Source organism: Canis lupus, chromosome X (assembly GCF_003254725.2).
Source record: "Canis lupus dingo isolate Sandy chromosome X, ASM325472v2, whole genome shotgun sequence".
NCBI lineage: Eukaryota > Metazoa > Chordata > Mammalia > Carnivora > Canidae > Canis > Canis lupus.
In genome coordinates, this window is record NC_064281.1 from 45,091,805 (window position 1) to 45,114,728 (window position 22,924).

At 49.6% G+C, this 22,924-nt stretch overlaps 2 protein-coding genes across 16 annotated transcripts in view; both read right to left on the bottom strand.

Moving 5' to 3' along the window:
* KDM5C (lysine demethylase 5C) overlaps positions 1-14,193 on the bottom strand; it is a 32,039-nt gene extending 17,846 nt beyond the window's left edge. For 3 of the 10 annotated variants that reach the window (XM_025468570.3, XM_025468566.3, XM_025468563.3), the window contains exons 1-12: positions 13,520-14,193; positions 9,425-9,502; positions 7,036-7,158; positions 6,560-6,730; positions 5,898-6,032; positions 5,013-5,136; positions 4,721-4,902; positions 3,540-3,698; positions 1,627-1,746; positions 1,337-1,495; positions 541-722; positions 286-448 (exon numbers count right to left, since the gene is read on the bottom strand). In XM_025468570.3, the coding sequence (XP_025324355.1) occupies positions 286-448; positions 541-722; positions 1,337-1,495; positions 1,627-1,746; positions 3,540-3,698; positions 4,721-4,902; positions 5,013-5,136; positions 5,898-6,032; positions 6,560-6,730; positions 7,036-7,158; positions 9,425-9,502; positions 13,520-13,669 (1,746 nt within the window). In that variant the 5' untranslated portion in view covers positions 13,670-14,193. The remainder of the gene's footprint in view (positions 1-285; positions 449-540; positions 723-1,336; positions 1,496-1,626; positions 1,747-3,539; positions 3,699-4,720; positions 4,903-5,012; positions 5,137-5,897; positions 6,033-6,559; positions 6,731-7,035; positions 7,159-9,424; positions 9,503-13,519) is intronic. The other 7 variants (XM_025468567.3, XM_025468565.3, XM_025468572.3 and 4 more) reach the window with 4 other exon arrangements.
* Positions 14,194-20,480: 6,287 nt separating this feature from the next.
* The window catches only part of IQSEC2 (IQ motif and Sec7 domain ArfGEF 2), an 80,179-nt gene continuing 77,735 nt past the window's right edge, over positions 20,481-22,924 (bottom strand). For 5 of the 6 annotated variants that reach the window (XM_025468573.3, XM_025468575.3, XM_025468576.3 and 2 more), the window contains one exon: positions 20,481-22,753. In XM_025468573.3, coding sequence (XP_025324358.1) covers positions 21,788-22,753 — 966 coding nt within the window. In that variant the 3' untranslated portion in view covers positions 20,481-21,787. The remainder of the gene's footprint in view (positions 22,754-22,924) is intronic. The other variant, XM_025468579.3, reaches the window with a different exon arrangement.

The following is a 22,924-nucleotide window of genomic DNA, read 5'->3' on the forward strand; positions in this document are numbered from 1 at the left end:
TCCTTTTCCCATTTCCCTCTTCCACTGGCTAGAATACAGACATGAAAAGAAGCCATCCTGAGGTGTTGCCCTCAAACACAAGGTCCAGAGGGCTCACCACCACATTGCCTATCTAACCACTATTATGTACAGTCTCTAGAGTTGTCAAATTAAGATAGAAAAGGAATGAGAAAGAGGCAGGGGTAAATTCTGGATGATCACCACCACCACCACCACCATTACCACCACCACAAAGGACATCGCTACATCATTCCTACCCCTTGTTCCTGTTTCCTGAGCACTCACCGGCACACCATGGGACATGAGGGTGTTGGGATTCATGAGGGTGACAAGTTGGTGCAGGAGGTCAGGCTGGCTATCAAAGAGCTCAGGTGTCAGCTTCTTCATCACCTCTTCCAAATGTTCTGCTGCAAGTGAGGGTACCCCATACCAGGTCTTCGGCTCACCCCTGGTCACATGGAAAGGGGACACATGGTGGTCATGCACATGGTCCTGAGGGAACCTACTCTGCCTCCCTGGCTTCCCAGGGGCCCCACTCACCAATGGAGGTAGTTAATGGAGTAACTCCAGTGATCCTCAATATGCCAGCAAAAGGCTGAAAAGACCATGCCCACATACAGCCAGGGCACCTTCATGCCAGAAATATCCGCATTGATGTGGCACAGTACAGACTGCTCCAACACTGGCATCACATTCAGGTTCCAACCACTGGTAGCATACTCCTGTCAGGTTGGGTATTTGTGGAAAGGGGATGAGGGTTATGCTACAGAGCTGAGATCTTTAGCCCAGGGAACCTTAATTTTGAGGTCACAGACCTTTTGACACATCTGAGATACCATAGACTTTCTCCACCTCCTACCCACCCCGACTAGCCAAATGCATACATACAAGATTTCAATTCCATTCGATTTTAGGAAGTTTTATAGAAATACTCACCCACCAAAATATCTGCAAGCTAAAAGCCCCTGCTCTAGACCAAAATGCACCCTTCTCTTGAGGTAGGCCTGGGCCCTCATTTTTTCCTACACATACAATACCAGTCACTGGACTCTTCTTATGAATGAGCCAGGTACCCTGCCAAGTATTTCATACACCTTCTCATTTAGTTCTTGTAACAAATTTGTAAGGTAGATACTATCCTCGTTCTAGAAAGAAATAGCCATCTCATGGCTAGAGATGTCATACCAGATCATCGGGCTGTTTTCTACATATACCATCTTATCTACATCTCACAGCAACCATTTGAAGCAGGTATAATTACCCCCTACCCCAACAGAGATACTAAATGACCTGCTGAAACTCACACAGCTGACATAACCGTGAATCACCCACTCACCTCCTCCTCTGGAGTTAGGTGCCGCTTATTATCACTGACAGGGAAACCGCTACCAAATTCTTTGGAATGGATGTCAGCCCCATACTCGACGGTCACATCCTCTTCAATGCTGTTCACCAGCCGCCAGAACTCCTTCTCCACGAGTTCTGTAGGCACCATCTGGGGAACAGGGGTAGCAGATGACTGTGGCCCACCACATCCTGGCCCCAATGACCCAAGAGAGCCAAGCCTCTCAGGCACCAACATCTATGACCATAGCCCTGATGCTACCTCAGCCCTCCGTCACCTACGTGCACAGGCATGTTGAAGTAATCGGCTTTAAAGGAGTCAGCCATCTCGCCAAAGCTCTGCAGAGTGTATTCCCGGGTAGCCTGCTCAAAGCCAAAGGCTTCAGGGGGGCGCTTACACTCCTGAAACCCAAAGGAGAACATGTCACCACAGCAGAGGGTACAGAGGTGGAAAACCCTAAGGAGCGGAGCTGGAATATGGGATAGGAGCAGGGAGGAAGAAGAGCCCTAGGTCTGCACTCAAGGCCCCTGAGGCAGGCCTCACTTTATAGCTCCACCTTTTTTTCCCAGTGCTGTGGCTTAGTCTTTTCATTCCCCACAGGCACTGTTGCTGTGCTTTTGCTCTTCTCTTCCTTTAGGACTCTACCATCGAAATCATGAACTCTGACTTAGATATGCTATCCTATGTTCCTCTGCCACCGTGTTTTCCTCTTGAGCTTAAAACAGGGAGTTTAAACAGGGTGCCTAAGGAAACTTTCTTATGCCCAGACTGGAACTACAAGCCTGGGAAAATGGCGCTGAATATTCCAGTAACTCAGAGGATGGAAGTCAAAGGCACTAGCTTCTACACTATTCCTGTTCGTTAGACTGTTTCAGAAGACAGGACGTAAGACTACCTTGCTTTGTACCTATGTTCATGGTTTTAGGTGAGAGCTGTATGTATCCCAGAGTTAGATTCACTCATGTCTGGAAAAATCAATGTCAATCTGGTCTGCTGGACCAGAACCACTTAGAGCCAAGTAGAGCTGACAGCCTTCACTGTCTATGATGCTCCTGGTATCCAAACTCCTTCCTGAAGGAATTCCCACCATTTCCAAGGCCTTTATGCACTGCCCTGGTCTCTTTTCTCAGCTGTGTGTATATGTGTGCATACACACATACCTGGTCTCTAGGGCCACATTTGAGTCCCTAAGATAAGACAAAAGACCATCAATATCTGCTCTCCAGAAACCCAGAGAAAAATGTAGATGAGTGCCCAGAATTTGGATGAAGGAAGCAAGCTAATGGAACGGACCTGGCAGACTTACTGGACCTCTCAGCCCTCACTGCTGCTTTAGGTGCTCTCCTTACCGCCCCTCTTACCCTAAGGTGCATCCTCCCCAAACATCCTTGCTCCAGCACGCCTCCATCCCAAGTTTACAAAGCCTGCCCACCTCTTCCAGTTAAAGCTTATTATCACTACAAACTAATGAAATTACCAAAACAAAAGGAAAATGAACTAAGGACTATACCCATATGATGGACCCTCCCCTACAAGAAAAAACAAATCACTGCCCATGAATAAATGTAACAACATAGAAAAATGATTATAAGACAGCAAATGAAAATATGTAATAAGAGCCCAAACTTGTTAAAGATAGTTTCGCAATAATGAAAAGATGAGAAGAAAATATACCAGATTATTAACAATGGCTGTCTCTAGGTGGTGAAATGATAGGTAATTTGCCTATTTTCCAAGCTTTCTTAAAAAAACAAAACAAAACAAAACAAAACAAAAAAAAAACACCAAAGAATAAAAAGCTTGGAAATTAAAAGAACAATTTTTCCTTCATATTCCTATCCTCCAAATCTCATTCCTGTCACCTTTCCTGATTGCTACCTTTTGTCATTTTCCTTTCCTCTGAACTTCTACACCTCAGAGTTTCTAACACATAATTTAGCACATGACTCTACATCGGCAAAGGATCCATCCAATTATGACTCTCACCTCCCCAGGTAGTCTGGCGGCTCCCAGGGGGACACAAGCAAAGGCTAGGTCTCCTCTTCTCTCTCCCCAAACTCTGCCCAGCCTGGCCTCCCCAGGGTTCTAAAACATTGAATTGTGGCTGAGCTAGGAAGTTTGTCAATAAGGCCTGATGAAGGAAGGCAAGAATACCCTATGAGGCAGACGTGAAGTGAGGCTGGGAGGGCCTTACCGCCATGACACACTTTGGGCACCGCCAGACACCCTTGGGAATCTCAGGCAGAGGAGGCAGCAGGCAGAAGATGTGGTAGTTGTCATCACAGCCATCACACAGCAGAAGCTTGTCATCCTCATCTCCTCGGGAACACATCCGGCACACATATGACTCAATCTGCCAGGAAAAGGAGGCAACGGTTCATCAAAGCCCTGTCCTCCAGACAGCACCCTAGTCCACAGAGCTCTCCATTAGAAACCCACCGTGCCTGCTGGCTAGATCATTCACAGCTCTGTTACAGGCTAATCGTGCTAGTTTTGGAGTTTAACTATATGCACATACCATCTCCCCCCAAAAAACTGGTAGAGCTGTGAGAGCAGTCTTTATCATTCAGTCATGAAATCTCCCATTTTTATTAATTCAGTAAACACTGAGCACTTACATGTTCAACACTGTGCTGGACTCTGAAATACAGCAATGAATAAGACATGACATCTGCCTTCTAAAGGCACATGGTATTCCAGAGACATATATTCATAAAAATTAAAGGGTAGTGTGGAAACTGCCACTATCAGTCTATAGAGGGTACCAGGGGAGCCTAGAGAAGGGAGCACTCAAATCAGCTGGAGATAAGGAGAATAGCTTTGAGGAATGACTTCACTGAAAAGGTGATACCTGACAATGACATTTGAAACTGACTAAAACCTGCAGGCAAACTAAAGTCTGGCTATGGGGGAGAGCACAGGGAAACTCTTCCAGGTAGAAGAGATAGCAGGTACAAAGGGATGGGGGAAAGAGAGCATGGTGCATCTCAGGGGAAAAAATGAACATACCTATAAGTAGTTCAGTGTGGCTATAGCAGAGGAGTGAGGTGGGCAGTGCTGGGGAATGAGGCTAGAGGTCAGCAGGGACTGGATCATGCATGATAATGAGGAGCTTAGCCTTTATCCTGAAGCAATGGAGGGAGCCTCCTTCTCTGGACCCTTCCAGCACTTCATGTTGACAGCACTTGATCACCCTTTCTCGTCCTTTGTTCCATGTGAGTTGGCCTTGGTTCCCCAATTAAGTGAGCTACCTGAGGGCAGGGCCCACCAGGCCCACTTTTCTGCTTAATGCAACCTGGTCCAGAGCCATGCTGGGGAAATGCTCGCTGAAGGGATGAGAAGCAGAGCATTAGGAAGTCAGGGCTGGGTCCTTACAAACTGGGCATTGCTGTGGTTCCTCCGCAGTCTCATGGTCATCTTGGTGCACGGCTCTGGGCTGTGACTCAGCTCCTCCTTGCTCTCCAGGAAGGTCTTAGGTGAGGTTGACTCCACCTTCACATCCCCGCCTGACTCCTCCTTCACCACTACGGTGGGGGGACACTCAGGCCCTTCCTTATCTGGGAGAGGGAAGAGTGGCTCTAAAGTACAGGTCTAGAACAGTCAGGGCCCCGCCTCCTCTCCCCAGGTGAGGCCATCCTTCACACTGCCCCAGCCTGTCAGGCCTCACCTTTCTTCCGCAATGTCTTATCCTTGGCCATGAGGCCCAGGCCCATCATCTTGGGGCCTGCCCCATAGATCTGCAGCTTCTTCAGCTCCGGATTCTTTTCAATGTCTTCCTCCGTGGGTTCCGGCTGGGAGGGGAAAAAAAGGAAATGAATTAAGTCTTCTATCTGAGGCAAACTGCTCCAACCTAAAAGAATGATAGCTTGGACTATATATTGCTTGAGCTCATGCCAGGAGTCAGAAGCAGGCCGGCTGCTTTTTGGAGACTAGGGTTAAGTGAGCTCCCCCATTAGCTCTCTCTTGGAAAGAAATTAAGGTGGAATTTCAGCTTTCCCAACTGTAAAATGAGAATATTAAGTCCTACCTTCCAAGGAGGTTCACAAAGGGGCTTGGGGAGAACACAGAGAGAGAAATCTAACAGTGTCTGGCACTACCAGTAGATGGCAGTGACTAATATTACCTACTATACAACATGCTCCGGTGAGCCCAGGGACAATGTCCATCTTGTTCCTTCTTGTATCCCCCAGTGCCTAGAACAATACCTGGCACATAAGCTGCTGCCTCAAGCTAGGATAGAGGTATGAGGGAAAAGAGCTCTAGCCCTAGGAGCAGAGTGAGTCTGGAAAGAACAAGACAGGTAAGAAAAAAAGGCAGACACAGAAAAAGACAGTGAATGAGCAGATCAAGACACAGCTCAGAAGTTCAGCTGAGAGTGAAGGAGAAAGATCAAGAAACCGGGGTGGGGGGGGGTGGGGGGGGGGCACACCACTGCTCGGAACTCAGGAAAATAGAGTGAAGGGAGAGTAAAACAGGGAACAGAACTCTGGTCAGAACTTTGTGGACTCCCATCACCACCCCCAAAGCTCTAAGTTAGAAGTGGAGTACTCACATCAGGCTGCAGCCTCTTGGCCCGCCGGCCATAGCTATTGAACTTGGAAGGCTGGACAGACTGTCGAAGGGGGATACTGTGGGGTTTGTACTCCTTGTCCTTTTCCTCATTATCAAATGGACGTGTGTTGCACTGCTGGGGACAAGTGACGAGTAAGGGTCAGGGAACGGGGCCCCGGCCACCATCAGTGACTCCTCTCTATCCTTACCTGATGGCAAACAAAGTTGTGGAGCTGCACCTGCCTGACCCGCAACAACAGGCCCTGTTCCACTGGTCGTTATCAACGACACCAGCACACACTTTGAGAATTCTTCTCTTACCTTTGCTTATGTCATTCCACTTTCAAACCACCTCCCACAACCACCTCCCTAACTAAATCAGATGCCATTTTTTCCCAGACCTCTCCAGCCCAAAATGTCTCTCCCTCCTATTCCTTTATCAGTTAAAACCTTGTCACATATTGGATAGTAGGCTCATTCTGTGGGCGACCCCAAGACGTGTGACCCTGGGCAGTATGGGAAGAGTATAAGCATCACTAGAAAAGGGTAGAGTCTAGCTCCCAGGTCTCCAGCCCACTGAACCAGTTCCATTAAGAGCAAGTATGAGAAATCTGCATCTGGTGTGGGGGAAAGCCTTCTTCCACCCCAGCCTGGCATCCTTACCACCAGGTTGGCTCCAGACTGGTACATCTCATAGGGGTAAACGATGCGTTCATAGTGGGAGCGTAGCAGGGAGCCTATGTTTTTGCCTGGTGGGTAGTTGAGGCGCTGGGCCACCCGGGCCCACCGACGGTCTTTGCAGATGGCTTCATAGCCACCTTCCTCCACCACGATCTGCAGGGACAAGCAGGAAGGGATGTGGATGTGCTGTGTGTATGTACATAAGGGAGTAGGCCTGCAGAAAGGGTGATGAGGACAACTCCAGCCCCTTACCTCACTGGGGGCTAACCCCTCCTCCTACCACCACCGATCAGATTCAGATTGCAGTAAGAGATGCCAAGAAGTTCTGGTGACACATGTGTTACCAGACTGTGCCCCTTCCACTGCAGCCTAGAGATCTAATATCCAAACCAAGGGAGTCCCCAGAGTATCAAGGATATTAAGGGGTAGGGAGGGTTTTGAGAAAAACCTTTTCTTACTTTGCTGAGGCTGTAGAGGTCCAAGATCCGCCGTTCTACATTGGGAATCTTTAAGGAGGAGCCCTGGATTTCCCAGAATTTGGCAATCTGGTCCAAGTAGTTCAGCTTCACTCTTGTTTGGGCCTGGAAAAGAAATGGCTCAAAGAGGCTGGCCTCCCCCTCCACCTGACCCCTGTCTTCTGGCCTAATTTTAGAAGAGTTGAAAGGGCATACAGAGCAGCTCACCATCCAGGGTTTCTCCCATGAAATGGGTCCCAAAGTGTAGGCAGTGCTTAGCCCACCTCTCTCATCTCTGCCACCGTCAATAGGAAAAGCCCAACAGAGAAGGTCACGGCACAAGGCCAAAGCTTTACATACACACCCTCTCAATCTCTGTCAGGGTTGTGTATCATCATCTCTTCTACAGAGAGCCTCTGTTGCCTTAAGTCAAACAGCAGGTACCAAGAGACCCAAATGTCAAGTAAGTTTTAGCCGTTCCCTGCTGATTTGCTGTATAGCCTTGAACAAATTGGTTCTACTCTCTGGATCTCCATCTACTGATTATAAAAGGAAAATAAAATAATTGCCCAGTCCACTTACCCCAGAAGGGTGGACTTACAAGAAAAACAATGGAGGCCTTCTGGAATATCCAAAACTACATCTAAGTTCTTGGCATGTTTCAGAGATTGAAGGCTCCAAAAGAGCACATTTACCTCTTCTTATGCACCACCAAACTTGTCCCGTGGGGGCTTGATGGTTGAGAGTATATGCTGGAGGCAGACTGGCCTGAAGAACTAAGATAGTGTACCAAAGCGGCGCTGGGACCTGGCCAAACCAGGACTTGCTGAGGGCCAAGGATCCTGGGAACAAGGCATGTACCATGCTTCCCTGAAATTTCAGTGGCCCAAGAAAGACTCTCCAAAGCCCCAAGTCTAGAAACACCTTGCACTGGTCGGAGGGCCTGATTCTAGGGAGAACTAGAGTCCTTACCATTCTCCACCTTGCTTGGATCCTATTAGAGGAATAGAAACAGTTCTATTTCATAGATGGGGAAAACTAAGGTCTGTTTGTAGAAATAAACAAACTATGGCTCTTTAGCTATGAGAACCTGGAAGAGGCCAGGAACTCTACTCCCTCCACTTTAACCACTTAGCTTTCTAATCTTGGCCTCATCCTTGCTCTTCCTCATCATTAGCCAGCACAGTACCTCTAAAAAATCCTACTCTTGTCCCATACTAGGTAACATCATATAGCACTTAGCTGTACCTTCACAGACCTAGTCAGATGCATTTCTTTTTTTTTTTTTTTTTTTTTTTTTCAGATCCATTTCTTTAAGGAACTTATAACCCCTTCATGAGAGGACTTTTGGTCTGACCAGGACAGCATACAGACAGACTCTAGAATAGTGGTTCTCAATGAGGAGAACAATTTTGCCCCCTACTCCCACCACAGGAGACATTTAGCAATGCCTGGAGATATTTTTGGTTGCTGTAACTGGGAAAAGATATTACTGGCATCTAACAGGTAGAAGTCGGAGTGCTGACAAATATCCTACAATATATCGGACAGTCCCCCCACAACAAAAAATTATCTGGGCCAAGATGTCAATAGTGTCAAGGCTGAGGAACTGTGGTCTAGAAACAAGTAAGGCTTTAGGTCATGGGTTTCCAGTTGGCCCTAATACGCCCTCTCCCCAGGACATCTAGTAAGGTTTGTGGATATATAACAATGACTGAATAGTGGTAGCAAACTTGTAAACTACATCTTCTGTGGGAAACTCCAGGATCCTCCCTGGAACTGGCTTCAAAGCACCCACTCTCATTACCCCCAGGGCATTCTCAAGCCCTTAGTGGAGAACTTCCCCTATCCATGCAAAGGGCCTGGACTTCCTGTACAGAACAAAAGGGAGAGGGAAAAGCCTGTCTGCCTAACCCCTGTTCAAATTTATAACCACTCTAGCCTCAATACAGACCAGTTCTTGTGTTGTTTCTGCCTATCCACCTCATGTCCCACCTTATCAAGCCCCATAGAAGGAAGCACAGTGCTGTGGATGAATTGGATAATGAGGCCACACTCAGCTGGCCAAGAAAGAAAGGGCTCAGCCAACCCATTTCCCTTTTGTTGACTCAGGTATGGTACATTAGCCGACAGGAGTCTCAGAAGTAGCAAACCTTTAGGGAAACGGAGATACCCAGTCTTTGAGCTATCAGACTGGAGATGCTAAATGCTCCTGCTCTTGGTTATATACAGAGCTCTAAAGCTTCCTCCATGACCTCCATGCAACTTCACAGAAGAGAGAATAAAGGCCAAGTCGGGTAAAGTACCTTAGCCTGAGAAGGAATGAGGGAAGTGGGATCAGAGCTCAGGTATTCATTCGCCCAATCCCGCCATCAGCTGCTAGTCTTCTCACCTCTAGTTCATTCAGCCTCTGGATTCGGGGTGTAAACCTGAAGTTGTCCACTTCTACAGCAAAGGGTGGCTGCCAGTCCTGGGGGAGGGGGGGGGAGTTACAGAGGGGAAAGGGAGTTGGGTTATTCCAGCAGAGTGTAAGACCAGAGGGTACCACAAGCGGCTCAGTATCCCATTCGTGCCTCCCCAGACCTCTGGCCACCCGACTCTTTAACCTGGCAAACACCCAACCCACTACCCACTGCCCAGGATTCACGACAGGGCCCTAGCAGCCCCTCAAGTCCATACTCAATGCCCTAAGCACATGTCCTGGAAAATTTCTCCCAAGTCCTTCTCAACAGTACAGTGCCTAGATTTCAAGAAATAGAGATAGGGGACCCAAAACAGTTGACCCCAAACTCTCCCTACATCAACATTAACTCCTTATTCCCCAGGCATGTGCTATAGAACACAGGCTAGAACTACTGGTGAGCACAAAGGATCTGGAGTCAGAAGACTTTGGTTCATGTTCTAGCTCTACTACTTATGAGCTATGGGATTTTTACCTTTCTGGGCCGGTTTTCTCATGTAAGGCAGGAATATGAACACTTGCCCTGGCTTCCTCATAAGACTGATATGGAAAATTAAACTGGTTTTCAAATGAAAATGAAAATGTTATCCCCAAAGGAATTGTCCTTAAGACTTGATATTTTAAGCTGACCCCACCACCTAATACACATGCACAGCAGCTCAGCTCCGATCCTAGCAGGATTTAAAGGTTCGGGCCTTTAACGTCTGTTCTCTCACTTTAAAGGGCCTGAGACAGACACTGCAGGGAAAAGCAAGAATCTGCATCACTCACCCAGTCTGGAAGGTTTCCTGTGGGTCCTCTCTCAAACACCTGCCCAGTACAGGAAGAGGCAGGGGGTGGGGGGTGGGGGGGACAGGGGAGATAAGTGATGGAATACCCAACTGTGGTGGCCAATGGGAGAATTTGGAGAGGAAGGAAGTCAGGGAAAGATAATGAAAAGGGTGGGGAGGGTGACTCTGTCCTGCCAAGTTTAAGCTTGTTGTGTCCTACCCAAAGGGTGGCTATGGGGAGCCCCTCACTGATGGCCTCCCCAAACCTTGCACAGTCCTCTCCTCCCCAGAGCCTCAGCTCCTGGGGAGTGGTAAAAAGAACCTTGAGTAACCCATTCATTTTATGAATGGGGAAAATGAGGCCCAGAGAAGAAATGCGGTTTCTCCAACATCACATGCTGATTTAGTGGCGGAGCCAAGACTAGAACCCATGTCTTCTGACCTCCAGTCCAAGGCTCTTTGCACTACACCAGGATACCAGTGTTCGTACACGCACACACATGCATACATATGGAAGTGGGAGGTAGTAAAAAAAAAAAAAAAAAAAAAAAAAAAAAAAAAACCTGTCGGCCTCTTCTGCACACTTTCTTTTAGAACAGAGGCCAGAGGACTCTCACTTGCATGCACATATAGTCCCCTCAACCCCTCAGCTGAGAGAGGTTTGCAGCAAACACCTGGGGCTCAGTGAAGCACGGGCAAATTAAAAAAAAAAAAGGAGAGAGATAGAGACAGGGAGAGAGAAGACTAAAATGGTATGTCTCATGCCCAGACAAGCGCCCCATGTCCTCTTGCCAGCCATCAGTAGGGCAGTCCCCTTAGTACAGGTAGAAAGGGATTCAACCTCAAAACTCCAGGCACCCTTCTTTTTTTGCTGAATCGAGTTCTATATAAGTACAGCATCAAGCAACCTGACAGGAAATGGCAAAACTGAATCCTAGAGAAGGAGCTGTGGGTGCAACAGATAGGTGTGGAAGGTCCAGCAAACCTCCCTGCCCTGTTCTCCATGGGACCTATGAGCTCCCTCATCCTGCCTTTGTCTCATACACCTGTGTGCCAAACACACCGGTATTATCAGGATGGTGATTAAAAAGTTGGCTACGTGATACAGGAAGCAAGGCCCTTCCAAGATCCCCTGGGTCTACTCCGGGTACCAACATTCTCCTCCTACCCATCTTCCCCAAGACTAGCAGTCAACCATCTAGCAACTCAAAACCCAAATCACCCTTCCCTTAGGCAAACCTCCAATTTCCAAGCACCCACCCATACAAGGTTCCCACTGTGGGCCCAAGCACAACTTGGGTGAGTGCTTCAAATTCCAGCCAAAAGGCCTGGCTGCCTAAAGGTGGCGTAGGAGCAGCCCTACAGGAGGAAAAAAAAAACAAAACAAAACAAAAAAAACTGAACAAAACCAAAGAGACCAGGTTTCCAGGACTGGAGGAAAAGAAAATACACTATTGGGGTAAAGAGGAGAGGAGAAGCATAACAAAAGATGGCCCCTTGCAGGTCACGCGGGGGGGGGGGGGGGTTCCCCCCCTCTCTCCCCCTCTCCCTCTTTCTCTCTCTCTCTCTCTCTCTCTCTCACACACACACACACACACACACACACACACACACGTGTCACTTTTTCCCTTCCCGGTCCCCTAAGGAAGGGTAACACCTGCACGAGGCCAGCCTGCCCGTAAGTTCAAGGCAGAAAAATAGAAATACAGGCCTCAGCCACCCCCTGTGTCAGATATACTTCTTTCCCACAGGCATGCTGGACCACTCCAGGGAGTGCCTCCTTGAGGCTGCCCAGGACTCCAACCTCTCCTTTCTGCTTAGTGCCTTCCTGACTTCTAACTACCTAATGCCACTCATTCACCATGAACAAGGATACCTTAGAGATCAGTGGCCAGGCTCCAACTAGGAAAAAATTGGTTTACGCAACACCTCCCAAAAGATCCATTTGAAACTAGCCTAGATCTGTGGCTGAACACCAGAAAACACCAAGTTGGATAAGGAGGCCTGTGGTGCCCTCCTCAGGTGGCAGTCAGGCTTCCTATCCCTTTTCAGACGGGAGACGCCCACTCAAAAACACCCTGTTCCAAACTCAATTCCTGCCTTTGGAATCCCAAGTGGCGACTGAGCAACACACATCATCATTTCTCCTCCATGCCAGCAAGGTGGCAGCCTATCCTAGCCCTTGGGGGACTTCTTGCAGCCTGAAGCCAGGCCTAAGAACAAAGATATGCCCTTTGTCATTGACCTCTGGGAATCGAGTGTTCCAAAGGAGACAGACTTCCATAGCTCCATTCTGTTTTTGGAAGTCCAAGAATACCCTTTTGTCTGGGACCTGCTATATCCTGGGACAGAACACCATACAAATCTGAGAAGGACCCATACCAAGCTGCCAAGCTGACTGGTCCAAGCCTATCCGTAGAAGTCAAGGCTGGGGGGTGATACGCAGGGAAGGATATTGCCTTCCACTAGGAAAAGAAGGGGACAATTCCCTAAACCTATCTCAGGGGAGCCAGAGAGAACGTTCCCAGAGATTGATTTCCTGACTGATCTGCCAGGACCTTATCATAGATGGATTGGTCTGGCAGGGTGTGAGTAAATATGAATCAACCCACATAGAAGCAAACCAATGACCACATCAAACACCTTCGCAGTCACAATAATTACCACTTACCTAGCACCTACTACACAGACTCTACCTAGTTTAATCCAATTTTCAAAATAACCATTCACGGGACTCATTTCACAGGCTCAGAGAAGTTAGGTTATTTCTCCAAGGTCACACAGCTGGTAAGCTGCACAGAATTTTGAACTCAGGTCTGTCTCCATTTACACCTGTGGTCTTTCCACTACACCACACTGCCTGCCTTAAGGGAAGCGATGACAATAAACGGAAAGATGGCCTTATTCAGTGCAGCCTTGACCTGGGTGGTCCAGGGTAACTAAGAGATGTGCAGGTACTTCTCTGAACGCTCCTCGGCCCACTCGGCATCCCTTTTTTGAACCTTACCAAGAATGAACCTAAAAGTCGGAGTGGGAGTGAGGGTGGGTATCTGACCCCAGATCCCTTGAGGGCTTCATACCACGAGAGGACCCTAGCCCCATCACCCTTTCTCCGACCCACCGCCACATCCACAGCAGTCCCAGCAATCCCGTTTCCCCACACCTCGAGATGCCCTCCGCCCCAGAATTCTCAGCCAGCTACCCTAGCTCTTCATCCCCGGCCTCGCCTGCGGCGACCACAGACCCCGGGCCTTACCGCGGGTGGGCGGATCTTGCAAATGCCGGACTTCTCGGCGATGGGCCTTATTTTCGCGATGTAGCCTAGAGGGTCTCGGAACTCGGCCCAGCTAGGCTCGAACACCGGGCACTCCGGCGGCGGCAGGAAGTCGTCGGATCCCGGCTCCATGGTGGGCCCTAGAACTGGAGGGCTCGGACCACCCTTAAGGACTCATGGCGGACGCCGCTGTATGAAGCCGAGGCACTGCTCGGGGACTAGGCCCTACGCGGGGCGGCCGCCGCCCGCCGAGGGCTTTGGGGGGCGTGTAGCTGCTGCGCTCCGAGAGGCTCAGGCTGGCGCTACTGCTACCGCCTCTTCGTCCTGCTCTGTTCCTTCCAAACTCTGCCGCTGCCTCCCAACTACTGTAGCCTTCAACACGACAGTTACCTCCTTGCCGCCGCGGCCTTCACCGCCGCCGCCGCCATCTTGGTTTGTCAGCGTCTCCCCCCCCTCCTCACCACAACAAACCGGATCCTTCCGCGGTGTGTCCCTCCGAGCCTCGTGTACGTTGCGTGAGGCCAAGCCCTAGGAAACTTTCATCCCGTGGGGACTGAGCTGAATCTGCAAGTGTGGGTTCCCTATTTGGAAGCGGGAACTCAAAAGTACCTCCCAGACTGAGAGCAAGTAGTCCACCTCGGCGGCGGAGGAGCAATATTGTAATTAAACCGCCGGGTCCTTTTTCCGGATGGACCGGCGGCGCACGTTTAAAGGCCAGTGGTGCGCATGCGCGCTACGAATTCAGACCGGAAGAGGAGCTGGCGTTGGTGGGTGGTGGGCCCAAACTGGCTCCCCCTCTATGACCTCAGCTCTGGCCCGAGCCCCGCCCCAACATTTTCTTCTTCAGGGTCCTTCCGGTGTGGGCCAAAGAAGGCGGCTTTGGGTGCTTGAATACGAGGGATCCCTTATTCTGACAAACAGGTTGGGAAAGACATAGGGAGTTCCCAGCTCTAGGCACTGACACCTCTGAAAGAAGGAGAGCAAGATGCTGCTCACCCCCTGGGGATTATGGATTTTGGGAATGCTGGGTCCCAGGGAAAGGAAGGAAATATTTATTTCATCCAAGGTTATGTGTAGAAGCCTCTCAGAGATGGGGCTTCCATTCATACCCCCCAACGAGTCATTGTCAGTCAGCATTTTAATGAACACTTTCAACTGTTCTGTATGCACTTTTATTGTGTTCACATTTGTGGAATGTACTATAAAACATGCTCGAGTGTATATATATTTTAACTGTTGGGTGTTTAGCAACAGCATATTCATCTATCGCCTACTAGTGCCTACTGTATGGAACATATACCATTTGTGAGCCTACAGTGTACTTATCAAACATCTGTGTACATGGGTTGTATTTTTTGTGTATAACACCTGTCATATGCATTTGAGTACCTATTATGTATGCATCTACTCCTATTGTGTGCGTGACCATTGAGCGGTTTCTGAATAGGTTTATTGCAACTACTTTGAATATCAAACCAGCACTTTGCCCACACATCAGGCATCTCCTGCATTTGAGGATATTTTTCATTGGTTGTGGGACTATTGCACACAGGGTGAACACCTACTACGCACATATTAGAGTACTTGTGTACGTGCTGATTAAATGCTTAATTTGTGCCCCCCCTCCCCCGCATCAGACTGAATTTCTTAAGGGCAGGAACCATGTGGCTTTATATGTCCTTAGCACTTGGCATGGTAAGCAGTAAATGTTGAGTAAACAAAAGAAAAATGAGTATATATTTTTGAGTATCCTTAGTATATATTGACTGAAAATAATATATGCTCTTTGCAAAGACTTCCTGTGTATAATAAGCATCTGTTACAAGCTTAAATATGTTTGAAGCAGGAACAGTTAACTGTACCATGTCCCAGTTAGGTACATCATTCTACCTGCTTCAGGGCTGAGCTGAAGACATCCTGATAGAGCAGCACACACCACTAGGAGCTCACACTGTAGGATCAGATAGGCCTAATTATTTTAATTATTATTAATCTTTGCAATTTCCCTTAACCTTTGTCCTGGGAAAGATGTAGGTCAACTTAACCATTCTGTAGATGAGGAACTAAATTCTAGAAAGATTAAACAACTTGTCTACTGTTACATGGGAAGTTGCTAAACTCCTGGTCAAATGCTCTTCCTATCATTTGCTCTCACTAGGAATAGGACAGGCAGAAGGGTGAGGAGAATGCAGAAGGTGGGAAATATGTCAAATTCTAGGCTGAAGGAAGTTCAGCCTTTCCATCTAGATGCAGCTCAGCAAAGGGCAAAGAACATAAATCAGGAGTCAGGAGACCAGGTTCAGGACCTCAGTTCAGCCCACATGCCTGAGGTCCTGAGCCCAGACACCACCCCCAGCATCCTGGAAGGGCGAATGGAAATTGCACAGAATCTTTAAAGCCAGTGAGATCTAATTCATTCATTCATGAATATTTATTAAATTCCTCTTATGTACCAGGCACTTTTCTGGGCTCTGGGAATATAATAGTGACCAAGATGGATAGGGGCCCTGCTTTCCTGAAGCTAGCATTCACCAACAGAGGTCTGCCGGATACTTCTTCTCCCTTAGCCTTGATTTTCTCATTTATCCAATGAAGCTCTATAATCCCTTCCTCACAGAGTAGTTATGAAAATTAGAGATAATGATAACTGCCATTCATCAAGGGCCTAGTGCCATGAAATAGGTATAGTTATCCATGTTCTGCACATAAGTGGGCTGAAGCTCAGGTAAGTATAAACTTATCATGTCATATGTAAGTGGCAGAGCTGGTATTCAAACCCAGACCTGTCTGCCTGTAAAAGTCTCAGATGGTGCCCTCTACCCCCACCCTGCAGCCCCAGTAAGGTGCTCAGGAAACGGGTTCCTTGCCCAACCCTCTGGTCTTGCTGGAGATCAATCCGCATCTGGCCACTGCAGAGTTAAGATTTGGGAAGCACCAGGGAGCTCACCCTGGGCCTCACCCACCCACCTGGTAGAGAAAGTCTGGCGCAGAGCTGGTGCAAAGCAGTGATTGAGCTCTCCACCACACACCCCATCCATGTTTTCTGAATGGACAGGATCAGAATGACTTTGTACCTTACTTTTTTGATTTGTAAAATAGGATCCCTTTTAGTTCTGATGTGGGTATGAGCTATGAGTTCTGACTCCTGAAGAGCTCTGGAATCCATCCTCTCCTTCCCTTGCCATTGTCTAACCTATTCCCCAGAGAGCCATTTCCTATCTCTAGCCTGTATTATTAAAAGAGCCTCCTCAAGGTATTAAGGTATTTGTGTGAATTCATGGATATATACGCACAAAAAACAATAAAACATATTCAAAATAATGACAATTCCAGATGAATTATGACAGTGGATTATAACTCATTGAAGAGTGGAATAAAAATCCATGACTTCACACTGATATACATAAATAAAATGAGGGAAAGGGAAAGCTTTTCTTTCAAGGAAGGATGGAGTAAGTAGATCCTCAATAGATGCTCAGACTTTTTCCAAGTAAAAAAGTAAACTCTTAATTAAAACATAGCTATAACACTGAAATCTTGGCCCAAATCTTGGTTCTTAAATGCCATTCTCTACTAAAAAGAACCAGGGCTCCTTGGAAAAAGTGGCTGATTCCAAGACTAGGGCAAGGAAAGTACATGACGGGGCTGGAGCATCTTGTAGTGCCAGAAAACAAGGAAGTGCTCAAAAAAAGGTGGAGACCTGCCAAAAGTACACAGCAGCCAGCTCCCGGAGGGCCTCCTGCTGGCCAGATCTGGGGCATTTTGAACATCATAATAAAGAATGATACTAATGTGTTATAACCCATTGAATACTATAGACAATCAAGAGTCCACAAGGATATAAACAAATACTTGTAGAAGAAGGGAAAGTTCTCCCTTAGAGTGGAAAGCCAACTAATCCATGTCAAAAGAATGATGGCATTTGAAAATCACCACTTGGCAACCTGGAGAATCATCAGTGAATACTCAAACTGGTGGGTGCAAGTTTGAGGAGAACGGGATATTTATATGATGTCGATGTAGCTCTCCACAAGATGCTCATTTATTACAAAGAGGAAAACAGTAACTGTGCAATGGGGACACTAGGTCTAGTTCAATGTGTCACCGGGTCTTACTTAGGTCCTCATGAGGCTCAGGTGAAAAAACGTATTGGCAACAGAGGAATGAGGGTATGCTGCCTGCCAGCCACTGTGCTTCAGGATATGCCAGGCCTACCACCTGGGCTTCCCTCTCTCATTCCTTCCTCACTATGCCACTAACACATCACACACTCACACCCCTCCAGGCGTTTGTATACACTGTTCCCTCTGACAGATGCCCTTCCTTATCAGGGTAATTCCTATTCACCTTTGAAGACTCGGCTAAAGGGGCAGTTCCTTCCTTGCCTGCCCATCACCCACCCCAAGCTGGGTTTTCCCTCTTCTTTGCACCCCCTCATCCATGCTGTGCTCCCTTCTGGGCCTGTACTTGTTATACCACATGGACATTATCCCCGCCAGGCTGTTCACTCCTGAAGGTCTTGTTCTGCTCTAATATGGTAGCCACTATCCACACGTGGCTATTTATATTTAAATTTAAAAACTCAGGTCCTATGTTGCTGTAGCCACATTTCAAGTGCCCAAGAGCCACATGTGCTAGGGGGTATTGTACTGGACAGTGCAAATACAGGACATTTCCATCATCACATAAAGACTTATTGGACAATGCTAGTCTAGGACAAAGAATGCTGTGAGAGTCTAGGACCTTTGTCTTTTGTTGTGTGTTGTCTGTTGCCATCTACATTCCCAAAGAGATTGGCAGTAGAACCTTTGATAGCCGGACAGCCACTGGGCTTCTTGTCTTCAGGCCCTCAAACAAATGGGGAGGTGAGGAGCAGAATTACCCCTCCACAGTCTGGATGGTGAGGCTCCGGGGAGTGGGGGTGGGAGGGTGAGGGTGCAGGGTCAGGAACAGCCCAGTGCTGATGCTGCAATGAGGAGGGAACAGGAGAACATAGGCAAGAGCTGAAGGAGGCATGAAGAGGTCCCAGGGGGCCCAGAAGCTTGGGACACAGGTTGCACCAATCAGTAAATCAACCAATTCAAAGGTACCTGACTCTAGAAAGAACTATATATTCATTTGAATCAACAAAATTTCAGCGTCATCTGTGCTGGGCAATGCTCTGGACAGCGATGATTCAGACCATCGTCGCTCTTGAGCCACTTATATGGCCTGGTGGGGGAGAAAGATAACGAAAGATCTCAGAGGATGTAATCAAGGGCCCATTTTGTGAGGGATGGGTTTTTTAAAGCCCATCTCACAAGAATGAGAAACTCTTCATCAGGGATGTTGGGGGGAGCCCCTTTGGTGGGGGTGCAGGGAGGCACAGGTAAAATACAGAACTGGGAAATTACACACAGGCCTTCTCAGGGAACAGTGAGTGGGTGGTCAAAGTGTGAGTGAGGAAAGAGGATGAGGAGATCAATTGGGGCCCTGCGGTGGAGGACCTCCAATGTCAAGACAAGGAGTTTGCATTAGTTTCTGTAGGTGGCAGAGAACAGCTTACTGTGTGTCCGGCAGGAGGGAAGCATTTCACATGCATCTATTATCAGTTTCCCTACAAGATTATTATCCCTGTCTTACAAGTGAAAGACCCAGCTCAGAAGGGCTAGGTAACTTGCCAAAGGCAACATAGTCGGATATGTGACTGAGCCTGGATTTGAGTGCAAAAGGCTCAGCCTTGGGGAGACAAAACCGGCATCTGGCATCACCTTGAAGGTGGGAGAAGGGGGAGCAACCAAAGGCAGTCCAGCTTGGCCCACCAGGGAAGAAACCAACCAAAAAAAATACTTATTGGATTTCATTCTGGCACCTCTGTATCTAAGCTCTTCAAAAGCTCAGAGTGGGTCCCCGAGGAGGCATCAAGTGGCTAGACAGTCCCAGCTGCTTCTTCCATTCGAATGTGCAGGCAAAGAGGCAAACTGAGCCACTGTCCAAGCTGCTAAAGAGTGGGGCCATCCAAACCATTCCCTAGAAGGCACCAAAAATGTTTACTGACTGCTGCTTCTGGGGACCCTGCTGAGCCCAACCAAGAGCCAATGCTCTGCCCCCATTTCTCCTGTGCTCCCCAGGATATAACTAGTAGGGTTGGAAACATGTTCATTTCCTAGGGAGGCAGTTTGGAGGGCTGGACAGTAGCCTGGCCTAGAACTCAGGAACCCTTGTTCTGACTTGTATAGCCTTGGAAAAGACCTTTCCTTTCTCTGGACTTGTCCCCTGCCTTGTAAACTGAAGAGAATCCAGCTATTTGTTATCTGAGGACCTAAGTGGATACACATAAGAGCTCTTATAATGTATCTAGCCTCTGGATGCCTGGCCCAGGTCACCTACTACCCCCGTTGTTACGCTGCCGGACCTCCCTCTCAAGGACAGAAACATGGCTTGCTGTGGAGGGTGGGGAGTGCCCCAGGGTAAAGCCAGGCCAGCCACAGGAAGGGTAAGCATAGATGGCACAAGAGCAGAAGGAAGTCTCCGACCTGTGAAAGGAAGAGCAGGGAAGTAACTTCCCGAGCACCTACTCCATGCTTTTGGCTTGACATTCATCCGTCCCTGCATGTCATCATCCCAACTCCACGTGGCAACGGCTTATCACCTTTGATTTTAAAGTAAGAAGACTGAGACTGAGAGGGTGCTCTTCCCAAGTGTGCATGCCTCAGAAGGGAAAGCTTCAGGATTTGAACTGGATCAACTCCAGAGCCCACATCCTTGCTGCTGTCACCTGGGCAGCTAATGAGCTGAGACAGGGAAACCTCCCTCTTCCCCACCTCCCACCCAACCAAGGCATTTCACCCACCCAGCTGCCTGAGCTGCTACCCTTAGCTCCTTACCTCTCTGGGCTAAGGCCTCTTTCTCCATGGGCTCCACCCAGGGGGAAGGGGCATAAGTAGGAGGCAGAGGCGGGAGGTGAGCACAAGGTCTTTTATGAGGCATCAAATATACATTCTTATATACAAGGAGGAAAAAAGACAATGCCTGAACCCCAGCTCCTCTCCATACAGCCCCTCCGGCTGCTGCCCTCCCCCACCCCAAGCCCCTGGGTCCTTGGACCTTCATACAGCCAGGCTCTGTCTGTCTGTACTGCAGCCCACTGTGGAGGGGGGAGAGGGAGGCAGGAGCTGAGAAAGGAGCTGGATATGCAGGGCAAGAAGAGGAGCTGGGGTTTGTAAAAAATATATTTATAATAAATAAACAGGGCTGTAAAGGGGCTGGAGAGGCAGCAGACATTTTGATGGACAGAAGGACTCAGGCATCCTGGCTCCCAACCCCTGCTCTGATGGCTTCAATCTGCCTCAGGAAGGAACATCATGGGCTTATGGTGGCCCTCTGGGAGCCTCTCTCCCCAGGGCTGATGCAGGGTGCCCTGCCCCAGCGAGGTGTATGTGGGCAAGATCTATAAAGTGCATTGTCTTCAGTTGTAGACGGGGGAGGTATAAGGGAATGGGGGGGCATGCAACATGGGTGAGGGAGGGCAGTGCCCTTCTCATCCTAGACCTGAGCACCCCCCTCCAAAACCTGTCTGGACTTTGATCAAGCTGAAGAGGTCTAGGCTGGGGCCCACTGGAGAGAGGACAGAGGCTGGCTCTGGAGAGGAAGCGTTGCCCCTTGCGGAGGGTGGGGGGAGGCCCCCCCACCCCAGTGTTAGTGGGGGCCCACCCACTGAGTGCACTGATAGCCCCATTCCTCCAGCAGGTGGAGAGACACACGGAGGGATCTAGCCAGGCCCTGAGGTCTGAGAGAGCTGAGCCAGCTAAGGTTTGGCCACAACTCTACAGAGCTCCCTCCTAGGCCCCCATGGCTAGAGGTGCTCTGGGGAAGCCTTCACCCTCACTGCTCCTGACACCTACCTGCCCTTCTCTACCAGCTAGAGCTGACAGGTCGCTCACATTGGTTCTCAGGCCTGAGGCCACCTCAGGGAGTGGGGAGTGGGTGGGGGAGTGGAGAGAGGAAAAACAAAAAGGTCAAGGATCTCCGAAAGGTCCTCACCACTCCCCAGAGCTTGAGAGCCCTGTGTCCAGGCTTTAAGTGGCAAAGATCCTTGAATCTGGAAGGAAACCCCATGGCAACTGTTGGGGGTTAGAGGAAGGGTGCCGAGACAGGGAGGAAGTGGGGAGGAGGACATCTCTATGTGTATATATATTTTGGAAAAACCAGGGAATCTCTTGTAGAATCCCCAGACCTCCCTGGGCCCCAGCTCACTCCCTCCATTCATCATCAGACCACGGTGCTGATCCGGCTTGGCTTGGCCTTGGGGTTTGCACTGGGTGGGTTGGCCGTGCCAGGGGGCCCAGAGGCGTGCAGTGGGCCATGGGGGGAGGTGGGTGGCAAGGGCGAGTGTGGGGTGTGGGGGGAGGGTGGGGGCAGGGGTGGGTAGGAAGGGTGGGGCGGGATGGGTGAGTGCGGTGACAAGGGTGACTGGGGGTGGTGAGGGTGGGAATAGGAGCCTCCTGGTGGCCGGGATCCAGGGCCCCCAGTGGCCCCTGCTGCTGGCATCATCTGTGGGTGGTGGCTGAAGATGAAGTGCTTGGGGCCCTGTTTGTGGGCTGGAGGGTGCTGGGGGGCAGGACTGTACAGAGGCAATGGGGATGTGGGCTGGTGCAGGGGGTGGCGGCCATGTGGAGCAAACTGAGGGTGTCCTCCAGCCCCCCGTCTGGGCACCCTGCCTGGCCGGCCCAAGGTATAGTGCTGGGGGCCTGGGACTGGGCCGTGGGCGTGGAAGTGGCGATGTGGCCCCACAGGTGGGGCCGAGGCGGGAGGTGGTGGAATGGAGCCCAGCTGGGGCAGGGGTGGGGGCTGCTGAGGAGGTGGGGGGAGAGGAGGTTGCTGGGGTGGGAGGTAGGGTGGTGGGGCAGGGCCTGGTCCTTGGCAATATTGGGCATGCAGGGCCTGGAGCTTGGACTGCCCATCAGGTAGCACTCCCAGGCCACCATGGCTATGACCGTGGTGGTGGTGGTGGTGGTGGTGGTGGGTGGAAGAAGCAGATGAAGAGGAGGCAGAAGCCTGGCCTGTTGGCGGCGGTGGCATCTGGAAGGGCCCCTTGCCCCGCTTGCTTCCAAACAGGGAGCCCAGGAAGGATGAGGAGTTGGAGACGGGCCTCTGGCTCTTGTACTCCTCTGGCGGCGGGGGTGGGGGCGGAGGTGGCATCCTCTGGTGAGGGCGTGGACTGCTAATAACAGACCCCTGGAAGCGGGGAGGGGGGGAAAGTCAGGCCAGTCTAGACTTCCTAAATGCCCAACCCTAAACTCCACCCGGCCCCTGGGGGTCTGGAGCTGGGGAGACAGGAACCCCCAGGGCATCATGAAAACCAATAGTGGTCCTATACTTTGTACACAGAGCTCCCCAGCTTGCAGA